Source organism: Periophthalmus magnuspinnatus, chromosome 9, assembly GCF_009829125.3.
Source record: "Periophthalmus magnuspinnatus isolate fPerMag1 chromosome 9, fPerMag1.2.pri, whole genome shotgun sequence".
In the NCBI taxonomy this organism is placed as follows: domain Eukaryota; kingdom Metazoa; phylum Chordata; class Actinopteri; order Gobiiformes; family Gobiidae; genus Periophthalmus; species Periophthalmus magnuspinnatus.
In genome coordinates, this window is record NC_047134.1 from 24,235,937 (window position 1) to 24,252,002 (window position 16,066).

The following is a 16,066-nucleotide window of genomic DNA, read 5'->3' on the forward strand; positions in this document are numbered from 1 at the left end:
AGGACTCTATACTTCAAAACTATCTGTTTCCACGAAGGGGACGTTGTGCTGAGTTTTAAGCACTCACTTTCTATTCTAGATATTTTTGTGACACTGGGCTTATTCTTTTAAACCAGCTCCTGTTTGTTGACATCAGACCTGCTCAATATGAGAAAAAGAAATGTGATATTTGAGAACTATGTTAGCAATATTAGTGCAGTACTTTAGGTTTTTTACTCAATAAATTAAATAAAACATCAGTGTACATGCCTGCATTAATTTGCTAAACCAACATAACAAAGACTAAACCAGCACCAAAACCAGACAGAAATAGGACTAGGAATTAGGAAAATCATCACTAAAATCTGAAGTTTTTTGGTTATAATAAAAAAAACTGTACATTTCCATCAGATAGGGAATATTGGTGTTACAATAAGATATATAGTTTCTTGCATTATTATTACATTAGCCAATAATACCGTATCTATGTTTTCCCCATACATTGTGCAGACACAGTACTTATTGTTTTAAAGGTCCTATATTATATTACAAAATTGACTATTGTGAGTTTTAACCAGGTTATAATGTTGTTATTAATAAAAAACTTACCTGGATTCACACATTTGCTCTGTTCCACTTAGTGATGTCATGAAGTGATAGTTTTCAAATTAAGAGCTACCTTTTACCTTTAATTCAGTAGACTGGAAACTCCAGGGCTGAAATTATCCAAATGATTCCAGTTCCGGTGTATGGAGTTTAAAAAACAGTGGAGCACTTCCTGTATTACCACATGACATCACAAGGTGGAACAGCATATTTTGTATTTGAGAGAAGAACATAGATCAGAAAATAGTGTAATAGGAGCCCTTTTAGTTTCATCTTGCTGTTTTGTCTGCATTTGTTTATCTGTTTTTGTTTTTTTTACCTCTCCAGGTGCTGTCCCACTTGACTGTAAAGGAGCGGTGTCTGTGTGCCTCTCTGGTGTGCAAATACTGGCGTGACCTCTGCTTAGACTTTCAGTTCTGGAAGCAAATCGACCTCAGTGGCCTGCAACAAGTGAGTGCATCCATACACACAGTCCTGCAGATTAAATATGCTCAGGAGGGCACAGTGTCAACACAATCGGAGGAGCTGGAGTTCATATGTATAATTATTGTGGAACCTGTAGCTAGTGTACTTACAAATGTACAAACTGTTGACTGGTGGTTAAGATTGGGGTTTTAGTATTAGTTTATTATGTATGTATGAACTAAAAATAGGGACCGTTTGTGTAATCCCTCAGTCGTCCAGGTGTGATCCATAGCAAAAGAAAAAATTGACTCTGTCAAATGGTCAAAAGTTTTAGAGTGAAGATGTTTGGCTGCTCATCCAAGTTAAGTTCTGGTCAGATTACTGCTAGACACTGGCATATACCTGTCTCAAGGGAGGAGCTAACACTGAAATACACCTATTTGTTTACAGTATTTGTTTGTTGGCTAGTAAACTGTCCCTGAGTCATATTTTTTCGTAATTGTTCAGGCCCCTAATGGCTGATCACATGTCTGTTAGCATACTGGCTATCACTATTGTTTTCTTTATTTTGATTTAGATCTCAGGATGGAGTTATAAATAGGAGATAAATTATGTCTCAGGCCCCCATTCCTGTTCAAAAAAGGATCTTTCCTAACAAAAATAGCTTCTTTAACTCCCCTTTGAACTTTTGCCCAGTTGACAGAATTACATTTTTCTTTTGCTATAAAAATAGAGACTGTAAAGTTGAATATTTAATTTAATACGACAATGTTATTTCAAGTCGGAATAATACCGTTTTTATTTCATGTATCTACAAATCACAGCGTGTTGTGTCTCATAGATTACAAACTATAACAGGAAATTAGTTGTGTGGCAAGTTTACAAAAATGGCTATTACTGTGACACAAAAAAGCAAAAGCATTATTGTAAAAGTAGAAAATGGACTGCAGAAATTCTAGTTTAAGATCTTTACTTTTTTCTAAGTAAGTTTCTAAGCATGAATCTATTTACGTTTCATTCTTAAACAATCCCCAAAAGTGTATTTATCTGTTTTTATAGTTCTATTCAGTCAACTTCTTTTGCTATGGAACCTACCAGGACTGAGTGATTACACAGACTGCTCATCTGTTTTTACATTATAAAACCCTTTCTACCTAGTTTTCTCAAGCCATTTCTTCTTTCTTTCTCAGGTAAATGATGACCTTTTGGTGAAAATTGCGTCCCGTAGACATAACGTGACTGAGATCAACATTTCGGACTGCAGACGGGTGCACGATAACGGGGTCTCCACTCTGGCCTCGCACTGTCCAGGGCTGCAGAAGTACACCGCATACCGCTGCAAACAGCTGGGGGACGCATCGCTCTCATCTCTGGCCACACACTGCCCTCTGTTGGTGAAAGTCCATGTCGGCAATCAAGACAAGCTGACTGATGAGGCGTTGAAAAAGGTTTGAAACGTTCATGCTCAGTTGTTTTTGTAAATCAGACCTATTCTGCAAAATTGACTTTTCAGAGCTTTTAAACAGGTTAGGCTTGTTTCCTTCTCATTTACCCTCTTGAAGTTGTTTTTGGACTGATTTGTACATGTTTCAGTAATCTTTAATCGCTTATTTTGAAGACGCCATATTCCCAATCAACCCCTGTTTTCACCGCCACCCACTGTGACATACTTACTTTGTTCTCCCATTTTAATGTTCTTAGTTGGTGATGCATACAGGATTTGGAAGTGCCGTGTAGTCATTTTGGTACAAATGAAAAAAAAAACAGCTACTCTCTAGTGTGATGTGTGAATATCATTAGGAGGGGCTGACGACTTCACGACTCTTTGTTGTGATGACATTTACGGCAATGTCAGCTCCCATTGGGCACCACAGTTTTCTAACACAGAAGTCAGCGGGCTTGTTTCTTGTATTAAGTTGTTTTAGATGAATATTGTGATTTAAAATGTAATGATTCACAGATGTCATTATAACTATAGAGCAGACACAAGCACTATCTGTGTCTGATATAATATTTCAGTTTTATTTTCTTGAAATGATCAACTCCACTTGGAGTTACAGCATAATTTCTTGATAATTTTGTGAAATTTAATTTAAAGAAAATAGTTTGAACTGGCATCAAAGAACAGAATTCTCATTTTAAGAAAATATTTTACCTCAAACCTGCTTTTGATATTCTAAAATACAAATTATTCAGACATGGCCAGGACATTAAATAATAACAAAACATCTCTGCATAATTCCTACAAAATTAAACTGCATACCGACTTTTCAAAGCCTGATCTCCTCAGATCTCAGAAGCTAAGCAGGGCTGGGTGTGCCATTGGCAAAAACTGTTGTGTCCTTTGGCAAGGCAATTTACCCACATTGCCTGGTATGAGAGTAGTGTGTGTGTGTGGGTGTGTGTGTATGTGTGTGAGTGTTGGTGGTGATTGGAACAACTGATGGTGCACATTGGCAGCCGTGCTTCTGTTAGTCTGTCCCAGGACAACTGTGACAATAATTGTAGAGTGTGGAGTGAATGAATCATACACTGTCATGAAAGACGATATATAAATCCAGTCATAATTAATTAATTACCAACAGTCCCAACAAACAAGTCCCAACAAGTAACGCAGATTTATATTCAAGAGCCAGATTTCCCTATTGATTACATTGTAGTTTTTGTCGAAATACCTAAAATGTAAATTCAAAAATGCTGACGCTGATCATTTCCATTAATGACTAATCACTATAACTGTCTATATTACAACAGAAATCTATTTATTTTAGCTGCCCCATCTGTATTAAAAATATTGGCCAATAGAATATTGTGATGTCATCTGAAATCCAGCAATAACACATTTTTTTGTGTTTTTGTGTCAGCTGGGAGAGCATTGTGGAGAGCTAAAAGACATCCACCTGGGTCAGTGCTACAGTATTACAGATGAAGGCATGGAGGCGCTCGCAAAAGGCTGCCCCAAACTCCAGAGACTCTACCTACAGGAGAACAAACTGGTCAGTCTCTCATTTCTATTATATATCTGTGTCACATTGAAGAATGAGCATTTTGACATTTTTGCTGTCACGGTTGATCACTTATGCAGTTTTTAAAAGCGGTTTCAGTTCTGTAATGATGTCTGCTTCTAATTATTACAATACTTGCCATTTTCGCTCGTGGCCTTCAACTGGACAAAAAGTTGTAGGAGTGAAGACATTTCGCTGCTCATCCAAGCTGCTGCTTCAATTCTGGTCAGATTACTAGTTGGACACTGACTTGTATGGATCTGTATATCTATCTGTCACTGTAAACAATAGGTGTTTTTAGTTTCAGTGTCGTTAGCTTCTCCCTTCAGATGGATATAATGCAGTGTCCACCAGTAATCTGACCAGAACTGAAGAAGCGACTTGGATGAGCAGCGAAATGTCTTCACTCCTACAACGTTTTGTCCAGTTGACAGATTTTATATTTTTCTTTTGCTCTAAACCATAGAGCAGAATTACCCCCCAAAATGGTATTCCCAATGTACAATATTGTTAAAAAAAATATGAGCTGCTATAAATAAATAACAGAATGCAACAGTTAAGTAGTTAGTTTGTGTCTGTAATGAGTCTTATAAGTTCATAATTCAAACTTTTTACTGCTTAAATCTCATTGTAGAACAGAAAATTTGCCACATTTTCTCACTAATACAAAGTCATTATTGTGACGGGCCTTGTACAAAGGACAGTTTGACTTTTCCTTCCTTCTTTATCAGAGCTTGTGTAACTCTCTATATAGTATATTAAAGGGCCCATATTACGCTGTTTTCTGATCTATGTTATAATGTTGTTTCCTCATCACAAACACACCTGGAGTTGTGTTTTGTTTCATTCACACATGTTTAACACACAAATCCTGCATACTTAGGCTGAGTTCTTTTCTCAAACAGAAAACACTCTGCTCCACCTTGTGATGTCATGTGGTGATACAGGAAGGGCTCCACTGTGTTTTTAAACTTCACACATCTTTAATAGAATCATTTTGATAATTTTAGCCTTGGAATTTCCCATGTGTACTAAACAAAAGGTAAAAGGAGCTGTTAACTCGAAAACTATTTCTTCATGACATCACAAGGTGGAACAGAGCATTTTGAGCATTGGAGATGTAGACAGACTAATAATAAAGGGTGACTCAAACATGTGTGAATGAAACAAAACACAACTCCAGGTTTGTTTTTGAGGAGGTAATGACTTTACTTAATGTCTTAAAGCTCACAAGAGTCCATTTATGTAATATAAGACCTTTAAAGAAACTACCATTATTTCGTGTTGAGAATAATCATTTGTTTAAAAAATGCTTTATATCGTCATCGAAATCAAGTTCACATTTTAGTCTTGTGACAACTCTATCTTGCACTGACTGATGAGAATCTACTGAAGCTGTTTGTTGTCAGAAGCACACTGTGGGTTTTGAATGAATTTCTTTAGGTTTTCTTTAGGGTTGATGATTTGCATGGACTTGAATACTGGGTTTGCATACTGGTAAAGAAATGATTTGGCATAAACCAGAGAGTCTGAATCTTTACCCTCTTGTTAACGTTCACAGGGCTTGAGTCATGTAATACTTCCCTCATTCATCCCTGACCTAGTTTGTCATATCATTACTGTAGTTTGGACTCTTGATATTGATTTTTGAGGTTGATTTTGTCTATAGATTGTTGCACAGATTCCCAAAAATGTTGAATAGAAATGTGATGTACAGAGTCTCTTTACAATTTAAAGATTTTATTACCAAGGCATTTGATAAGATATATTAATCAGACTTGTTCTATTGTACGCAGTGGTTTCCAAAGATTTTTACCTCATTTAATACACCTCTCTTACGCAATCGATGTTTTCCTCGGATGTTCTTGGCCCACTTCTCTTTCTCTCTAACACTGTCCTGGTCTCTGTACATTTCTTGTGTCATGGACGGATTGACGGACGTGATGTTGGATCTGTTCCATACTTTTTTCTGTGGTTTTGTTGAGTCTGCATATCCCATTTTGTCTCCATAAACCATGACACATATTGTGCCTTCTCTTGAGGAGGAGCCATTTCTTAAGGGTTCATTTAAAAGGCTGGCTCTTTAATCAACAGGATGCCTGACATACAAAAATGTAATGTGATTAAAAACGTTTCTAACCACTGAATACAACAGAACAGCTCAAATTAATATAGCTTATCAGTTGCCTTTGTAATTAAATTTTAAAATTGTAAAGGGACTTCATGGACACCCTGTATATTTGTTTTTAGAAGGGTCCTAGCCTCTCCTGGTTGCCCTATAATAAATTTCAACTTCTGAGGACTCAACAAATACCATCCATCCATTTTCTTCCACTTATTCGGGGCCTCATCGCAGTGGTCTAAGCAGGGACTCCCAGACTTCCCTAACCTCAGACACTTCCTTCAGCTCCTCCAGTGGGACCTCAAGGTATTCCCGGGCCAGCAAAGAGACATAGCCCCTCCAGCTTATCCTGGGTCTTCCCTGGGTCTACTACTTGGTTTTGGGAGCAGCATGTGTCTTTCTGCTAGAAAACATTTTAGAGGTGCTATCAAACCTGTACACACACACACACGTCATAATTGGTATCAAACTTTGACTAAATCTGTAACTAAAACTATTCTGCTACTGTCCACATGCCAATTTCAATATTCAGTGCTTATCGTAATACACATTATGCCCACTTGGTGTCACTCTTTGCTTCTTACTTTAGTGATGTGACATTAGTGAGCGAGTCGATTGTTCTTTTACATGAACTGTTAAAACCAGACCTAATTTTTTTAAGTAACTGAATCATTTTCTTTCTAATATTCATGCATTTTCACACTGATTAACGCTGAACCAACACCAGAAGCAGAGCAGTGGCGAGGCGAGGCAAATTTATTTGTATAACACAATTGGTACACAGCGCTATTCAAAATGGTTTACAGAAGAAGAAACACATTAAAATCACAATAGTGCAATATTTTATGTAGATTAGGCAGAAGGGTAAACACACTTCCACTCTCATTTAAACAGGTCTGATCATTGGGTTGTTTCTCTTAGTGATTAGGTTGTAAATAAAATTAGTTAACAGGTTGGATTCTGTTATATACATAAATATAAAAAGTAGAGGCAGACTGATATATATTTTTAGCGTATCAACTATCGGCCTTATATCTCTAGCACAGGCCAATATTTAGTTTTGGTCGATCTGCTGTCTAGAAAATGCACACAAAGCTTTATATTAACACTTAAATACGAAGAAATAGCTCCACAAACATGACTACACAGCTCTCTTATAGGTCTGGGGTTAAAAAAAAGACTGGGGGGGACATAATTTAGGGAAAATAATCAAAATTGACTCTAAATGTCAGCCCGAAAGTATCGACAGATCTTACCGGCCATTGGTTGCTTTGTATTCTAAACAATCTGCATCAACATCAGTCCATCCCTAATAAAAAGAAACAGTCTTTTGAACGGCTCTTTGACATAAACGGCTTCAAAAGATTCGGATCTCATAAAAAGAGCTGAAAGTCCCATCCTTATCTTACACAATTTCACAACTTTGGTGGATTGCATCATTCCCCTTTTATAAATATCTATTTCTCCATTAAAATAAATAGTATTGTGTTACGTGACTCACACTCTTTGTTAAAATGTTAATATTTTCCAAATTCATGATTATTCTTATTTTGTGTGAGATTAATGTCACCGTAATGTTTTGGCTCCGCACTATCAGTTTCATCCAGTCGTTTTTCAGCTGGAGCACTGTTGTAGTTAGTTTGTTTTCTTGGCATTCTGTCCCCGTTGAGAGATGAGTTTCTATGGGACTTGTTATGTTGAGGAAGTCTGAAACGCTCGGGCTAAAGTCTTCATAACTTCGCCAAGATTTGAAATGACCCAAAAGGTTTAAACTGATATATCTTCGTGGAGTTTATTTTCGAAGACGTTTTGAGATTACCAAAGCAGCAGTTGGTTTGTGATAAAGATTTAGGTTGGAAAGAATCGCATTTTAAGATCCAAGTTTTTGTCTAATGATATTAATAACTCATTTGTGTTTATGCTTTGTGAAGTTAACAACATTTAAAATTGCTTATTTAAACCATAATTTCCTCTGGCTTTTCTAAATAATGCTAATTAAAAACAGACTTGTATTTAAAATCACATGCGTGGCCAGAAACATGTAGATTAGCTGTCAAATGCACTGATTAAAGCATTACCATAGCGGCAAGTTAATAAATGAAAACAGCACTATCTGTTACTGGGAATTCCCATATCTGTTTAACTCAATTTATGAAACTTTGGCAGCAGTTTAGATCTTTAAGCCTCTTTTGGGATTTTGAGTTTATGATTTTATTTCATTATTTATACAAATCATAAGCATCAGGGACTACCTTTATGGGTATTATTTACAGGAAATTCAGCAATGAACTGTGTTGGGAAGTAACTGAATACATGTACAGAGACTACGTGTTCATAGGCCACCATAAATACTATATCTGCTAATCTTTCTACTACACATGACAGATGGAACTATCATTTTTGAGGGTCAATTTTTATTTTTGCACTAGTGGAAAGATTTGGTTATTTTTCTGTTCTACGATGAGATTTGTCAGTTACTTTTTCATTTGATGGTGTTCAGAATACTGTTAAATACATTGTGGTATTTGATCACACAATACAGGCTTCAAACTGCTGAGTGTTTGTTAGAAAAATTGTTTTGTGTGGTGAGGCATGTGCATATAAATGGACATAGCTAACCATCACACTCACTCAGTCCACTTCTTTATACAGTCTATGAGGCATGTGAGATTTTTCCTTCTCTGATCAAACATAAAAAATACAGAACAAACAATGAAACTAATAATGTTTTTAATACTAAATTACATCTTTAAACTATGATTTAAATTCAACTCAGTGTAAAAGTATTCTAAGTACCGGTATTCACAACACAGTACTCTGACCCATGTAACAGTATACATTACAAAATACAATACAGTATACATACATACAATTTAATGCAGGTATCCAGTATTCTGCAACTAACTACATTTTCAAAGTATTCTTCCCATCACTGGTAATGAATAATACAACACTGAAAATGAACAGGTTGAGTTTATGCTCTGCTAACACTGTAGAGTCCCCATAGTTTAACAATGAGCTCGAGACGGGTCAGAATTCTATAGTTTACTGTGTATCTTTCAGATTGCAGATTTGTTGATCTGTTTTAGGATCAATATCTCTGTAATGCTAATAAAAACTAACATGCTAATCTTCCTAATTATCAGACAATAAAATGCTGTAATTAGATGCAGCTCTTCATGTCAAAATTAGTCAGCTGTTGTGATAATGCTAACAAAAACTAGCCAGCTAACCATGCGTTTCTGAGTTATTTTGACCTCAGGAGCTCCTTATACAGTATATATCTGTAGTTTTGCTCAATACATGGGAAAACATGGGTTCAATCGAAAGGTTCTGGGTTTGATTCCTGAGTCATCCGGATCTTTCTGTGCAGAGTTTGCATGTTCTTGCTGTGTCTGGATGGGTTCCTCCGGGCACTCTGGTTTCATCCATCCTAAAACATGTACCATAAGTAAAATCCTCCAGTTGAAGTAGTCCTGACCAGGCCTAGCAACGAGATAGACCTGTCATGATAACACATTTTGAAGTGCGATATATTGCTGAAGTAAATATAGATGATAAATGATGATATCGAAACTCATTTCTGCCACTGGCACAATAACCCAAGAGCAGATTCAAACCGCAAAGACTATTCTAAATGTACAATGTAAAAAAATATATATATATTATGATCTGCAATAAATAAACAGTAGGATGAAACACTTAAGTTCTTAGTTTGCATCTGTAATGAGTCATAGAAGTCAAACCATTTACAACTTAAATCTTATCATAAAGCCAAAAAATAACCAAAATTTTCCTACTAGTGCAAAGAAAAAGTACACAAAAATAAATATTGACCCCAAACAAATATTGTTCAGTATATGAAAACTGGAACAATAAGTTGGTGCAGTCATTATCGTGACAGGCCTACAGCAAGATCATGGAGATGGGTCCACACTGCCCCAGCGGGACTGAAGGATCCATAGTTTTTAAGTTTACTCTTTGGCTTTACTGGCATTGGGGAAAAATCTGTTTATGATCAGACACAGATGAGAAGCAGCTTTTACTCTCTCACTGTTCGTCTCTGCTCAAATGAAATAATTGAACCACAGCCTTATGTTTGTGTGTGGTCTCCCCCTCCCCTCAGAGCACACCCAAAATACTTTTACATGTTCTCTTATTCCCATCGTCTTGTTGCTGCTGTGGTCTGGAGCTTCACGCCCGAGGGCTTTTCACAATGTTAGGACTGTATCCAGATTAGCACTGCACGATTTTGACAAAAAAAAAAATCTGTTTGTGGTTTTTTTGGACAAGAATTAAAATCATGGTTAGATTTGCAATTACTGTTTTTGAATCAGGAATCAGTTCAGAAAGTTGAGTTTTAAAGGGACAGGGACGTTGTTTACTCAAGATGTCTGAAGTATTGAGTTATGTTTTGTCCCATATAGATACAGACTCATTTTAATTATACAAAGCTGTAAAAAGTATATACAATGGTTATGTTAGTATAAATTTCAAATGATATATCAGCATCAGTTCCTCTGGATTCTAAACTATTGGTATTGGACATGAAAAACCCCATATCAGTTGATCATCTTATATTTATCTTATCTTATATTTTATTTGTAGAAAAATGTCTGAATTAGCATGATTTTTGGCGACTGTGATTGCAACTCAGTACAGTAAATACAAGAAACCCATACGTTTTTAATTTGTACATGTTTGAAGAAGTTTAAACTACTTTTTTTCTATATAAACCCAGGATATTTTGCTTGTGGAGAAAATTATGTTACTCAACTTGCAGTATTTGCTATTTGCTTATTTCGACCTTTAAGACTGTGATTTTTTTTTAAGTTTTTGCGTTTCTTCTTGTAGCCTTAGTCCCGATTCAAAATTTCACATTTTATCTGATCTTTTTTGTGTGGAAAAATGGAAGAAGGACGATTTTTAAAGATGACCTTAAGCGATCTTACAAGGACTTACCATATTTGTACTGCTTTTACACTCGTAATTCTCAACGATATCTCAGCATCTTAGAAGTCGGACAACTGGGGCTAAACCTCGGAAGGATTGTAGTGAACGCTATGATGCAAGCTGTGAAATTGTTGGTTTAATCTCTTTAAAAAGTCAAAATATTTCAAAAATGGCTGTCAGACTGAAGGGCAAATGGGTTATGGTTTTCCCCGCGACTGTTTTGATGTTCTAACAATACGGCTTATAACTCCAAATTTTGTTTACACTGAACAAATTGACCTCATGCTTTTCATTTCAGCTTTGCCCGAGGCCAAACCAGCCCAGGGCCACAGACAACCCTCACACACTGTTTTTTTCCCATTGGCAGGTGACTTTTTTTCCCCTCCTCTTGCATTCTTTATTGGCATTCATCAAGTATTTATGGTTTTATTTCTCCACCAGTATCTCAGAACAATTTCTTCAACATTTTTACTCAATATTTCTGTTATGTCTTTGCACCTCGAAGGGCAAGGCTAAGAATCGCAAACTCACTGTTTTCATCATCTGGCCTCAGTTTCTGTTGTATCTGGAAAACAAACTTAAACTTGAAGCAAAAGAAAAAATTCTTGGAAAGACAAAACAACAAGAGGACTCTGCAGCACAAACAGCATCCATTAAGTTAACTAGCTATTTTTCCCCAAATGCACACGGTCCCTCTCCTTCTGCATATGGAACAATTCTTTCCATGTCACTTGCACATTAGCACACTCTGTAAATTCCTCTGAAGTCCGCTATAAATAAAAATATAGAGAAACATCCATGCATCCATTCATTTTCTTCCGCTTATCCGGGGGAGCAGTCTAAGCAGAGACTCCCAGACTTCCTTCACCCCAGACATGTCCTCAAGCTCCTCCAGTGGGACCCCAAGGTGTTCCCAGGCCTCCCTCCAGCGTATCCTGGGTCTTCCCTGGTGCCTCCTCTCAGTGGGACATACCCGGAACACCTCCCTAAGGAGGCATCCAGGAAGCATCCTGAAAAGTTGCCCGAGCCACCTCAGCTGGCTCCTCTTGGCGTGAAGGAGCAGCGGCTCTACTCCGAGCTCCTCCTGTGTGGCCAAGCTCCTCACCCATTCTTTAAGGGAGCACCCAGCCACCCTTCGGAGGAAATCAATTTCAGCCACTTGTATCTGCGATCTTGTCCTTTTGGTCATTACCCAGAGCTCATGACCATAGGTGAGGATAGGATCGGTGGATTAACTGGTAAATCGAAAAGTTTGCCTTTTTGACTCAGCTCCTTCTTTACCGAAACGATCCGATCCGACGATACACCGCCTGTCAATCTCGCACTCCATCCTTCCCTCACTCGTCAACAACGCCCTGAGATACTTGAACTACTCCACCTGAAGCAAGGACTCTCCACCCTGGAGAGGGCAAATCACCTTTTTCTGGTCGAGAACCATGGCCTTGGATTTGCAGGAGCTGAATCTCATCCCAGCCACATCACACTCGACTGCAACCTGCCTCAGTGCCTGCTGCAGGTCCTGGCTTGATGAAGCCATCAGGACAACATCATCTGCTAACAGCAGATATGAGATCCTGTGGTTCCCAAGCTGAACCCACTCCAGCCCCTGGCTTCGCCTTGAAATTCTGTCCATTAATATAATGAACAGAATCGGTGACAAAGGGCAGTGGTCCAGTGTTCCACGGCCGGGAAGAAAACCACACTGCTCCTCCACACTGCTCCTCCACACTGCTCCTCCTTTTGGCCGGATCCTCATTACCGAGAAGGCTGAGGAGTGTGATTCCCCTTCTTAAACAGAGGGACCACTACCCCGGTCTGCCACTCCGCAGGCACTGTCCCCACTCGCCACACGATGTTTCAGAGACATGTCAGCCAAGACAGCTTCACTCTGTTGAAGGTAACAGCCGTTCCTGCCCGCACCGCTGGTTTAGCAATGAGCAGGCCCTTTAACAACGCTGCCGCTCAAACCAGCTGCTAACGCTAGAAGGAGGGAGGGAAAGAAGCCGCCTTATTTGTGTCTTTTTAATGTTCATATCTTGATTTACGGCCACAATAGTGAAATACAAATACCAGGATCATGTAGAGCGGGTTAATATGAACATTTTGAGACCAAAATGACGAGCCTGACAGCAGCAGTTACAGAGAGAGGGGTGACGGTTTTTCAATAGAAAGTTTGCCCATGCTCAATTGGAACAGGGCGACTAGCAGGTTAGCTATGTCCATTTATATACACATCCATTAACAATAAGGGTGGGCAAATAGCATATAATGCTGATGTTTTCTTTATCTCAGTCTTAACCCTGTTTTTTTCTTGTATCTCAATCAAATGAAAATGGCTTTAAATTGTAATTTCATTAACGTAAGTAAAACTTTTAATCGGTGCCTTTAAAAACAAAAAAGGGAAAATTTTTCTTCCAAAGTCTGAACTCTGCTCCAAACCACATGCTTTTACTGACAGAGGATTGGCTGTAGACCTCGCTCTAAAAAGCCCCAAGCTGACTTTGGACTATTTGAAACGATGCGTCTCAATTACAATTCTATTAAATTCACAGCCTTAATAAACAATGTATAAAGTTGGCCCGTCTGAAATCCAGTGGTGGAATGTAACAAAGTAAAAGTAGTAAAGTACTGTACTTAAATACAATTTTTAGGTATCTGTACTTTACTTGAATAGATTTTACTGTGAATACTCTTTACTTTTACTTCACTACATTTGAGAGCAGGTATTTGTACTTTCTACTCCACTACATTTTTGAACAGGACTGAAAAGTAAAAAAGTACTTTTCATATGATCTGAGGGGTTATTTTTACCATGGTCATGGAAACATCCTGAGAAAAGTTTTCATGTTCAAGCTTTGGCTTTGAGCAAACAAAAATAAATACACAAAATGACAAGAAAAATAAACCAATTGATTCATGTTGCTTTTATTGACCAAAATCTGTATTATTTTGAATCAATCACTTTAACAAATTAATAATACTTATGTGAAATACTTTTACTTTTTTCTCTTTAAAGACATTTTTAAATGGGTACTTAAATACTTTTACTTTTAAGTTGATTTTTTTCATGTGATACTTATACTTTTACTTGAGTAATTTTTACTGCAGTATCTGTACTTTTACTTAAGTAACAGAATACTGCTGCTGCTGCTGAAATCACATTTTTGTACTTTTAATTAATTAATTCTTTGGTTTTACTCTGATCGTTCCTGATTGTTTACACTTTTAATTAGCGCAAAACTGTGTATGTGGAATTGCATTTGACCTCACATAGATTACCATATGCCCTCAATTTGGCTGTAATTACCTCGAGGCTTGTAACGTCCCAGTTTTGTTCAAATCTCAAAAACCCCTCGGGACCAAAATGAGATATTTGTATAAAGAAAAGAGGACACATTTTTGGACATTGGTCTCTTTTTGAATGAGATCTTGTCAGTGGTTTAATCGGTAGCCAAATGACGTCAAGTGTTGGCTAATGAGATGTAATGAGAGTATATTGGCATTAGCTGATTACATTAGCTGGATTAGTTACAGTTATAGAGCAAAGTCAAAGGAACCGATAATGATGGCTGTTTGTGTATTATAGATTAGAGATTTTAACTATGTTTCTTTAATAGTGTTTATATTAAAAGTGTTGTACCCATAGACTGTATAAACATGTGGACTGAGCGACTGACATTAGCCATAGCGTCCATTCAAATGAAGCTCATCGAGGCTAGCAGTTATAGGGGCGAATTTGGAGCCGAGTTGCATATTTAAATTTCGGAGTGAGGTTTAGCAGGGAGCGGGCGCTTAGCAACGCTGTCAATCAAACCTGTTGCTAACGCCTTTTGGAGTGACCTCAGGGAAAGAAGGCGCCTGATTTGTCTGTTATTAATGTTTATATCTTGATTTACGGATAATATAGCGAAATAATAAACACCAGGATCATGTAGAGCGGGTCCGCAGCGGTTACAGAGAGACGTCCGACAGTTTTTCAATAGAAGTGAATTGGACCCAGAGTCGATGTAGCCGGAAGTCCACCCATGCTCACTTCCTATTTGAAACGCGGCGGCTAGCGGGTTAGCTATGTCTATTTATATATACGGTCAATGATTATCATGTATCATCCACCTCTGAGGCTACTGTAGTCTTATTAAGTGAAGTGAATTGATACCAGCTGCCACATCAGCATGGAAAGTAGTGATTAAACATAAAGAGAACAGCTCTGACCAGCGGCGCATAACTCTGTAACACAAACAAAGCATTGTCCACAGCCCTCTGTAAGATCTGGCTTTATTTAGTAAGGAGGGGATTTTACCTTAAAGTGCATATGAGCGGTTAGAATACTCATTTGACGAAAACAGAGTTGACATCATTAGATTTAAGAGCTTACTAAAACTCTTTCCATCTACGCTAGGTTGTTTTTTTTTTTTTTTTTTTTTCAGTTTTTGTTGAGTTTTGGTGACGTTTATCATTTTACTTCCTGGTTGGAGAAAAGCAGCAGGTGTGAGGAAATTCCATACTGTTACCTGGCAACCACAATGTAAACAACGGCCATAATTGGTCTAAATGACAACGCCTTTATTTTTTTTTAATGAAGGTTTAAAAAAAAGTCTTCCTTGCACAAAAATTGCCCCAGCATTTTGAATGGGATTTTTGGTGTGGATGTAGATGACATTGTAGGAGATGTTCCATTTTAAAACTCACCGCTACTTCCTGTATTTTTGTACTTTTTCGTCTCAACTTTTTTTCCACCAACTTAACTGATCTAAAACTATGATAAATATTGACCACAGGTACGATCCCGCTAAACCAAGTCATAATTAAAAAACCTGAAAAGCTGTCAAATGCACTTTAAACATGGGGATGTTGTTGTCAGACGGGCTAGTCAGTTAGCCGCTAATGACTCTGGATTATAACTGTCAAACTAAAGTGAGGAAAGACTGCTCCGATTGCCAAATTTCCAAGCTTTCATGTCAATTTGTCTCTAGTGTCCTTTTTCATTTTCAAAAAT

At 37.6% G+C, this 16,066-nt stretch overlaps 1 protein-coding gene across 1 annotated transcript in view; it reads left to right on the forward strand.

Annotated features, from left to right (window-relative positions):
- Nucleotides 1-16,066, forward strand: part of fbxl17 (F-box and leucine-rich repeat protein 17) — a 442,838-nt gene that overhangs the window by 7,426 nt on the left and 419,346 nt on the right. The window contains exons 4-6 of the mRNA XM_033972727.2: nt 913-1,035; nt 2,181-2,438; nt 3,855-3,986. Of these exons, the coding sequence (XP_033828618.1) occupies nt 913-1,035; nt 2,181-2,438; nt 3,855-3,986 (513 nt within the window). The remainder of the gene's footprint in view (nt 1-912; nt 1,036-2,180; nt 2,439-3,854; nt 3,987-16,066) is intronic.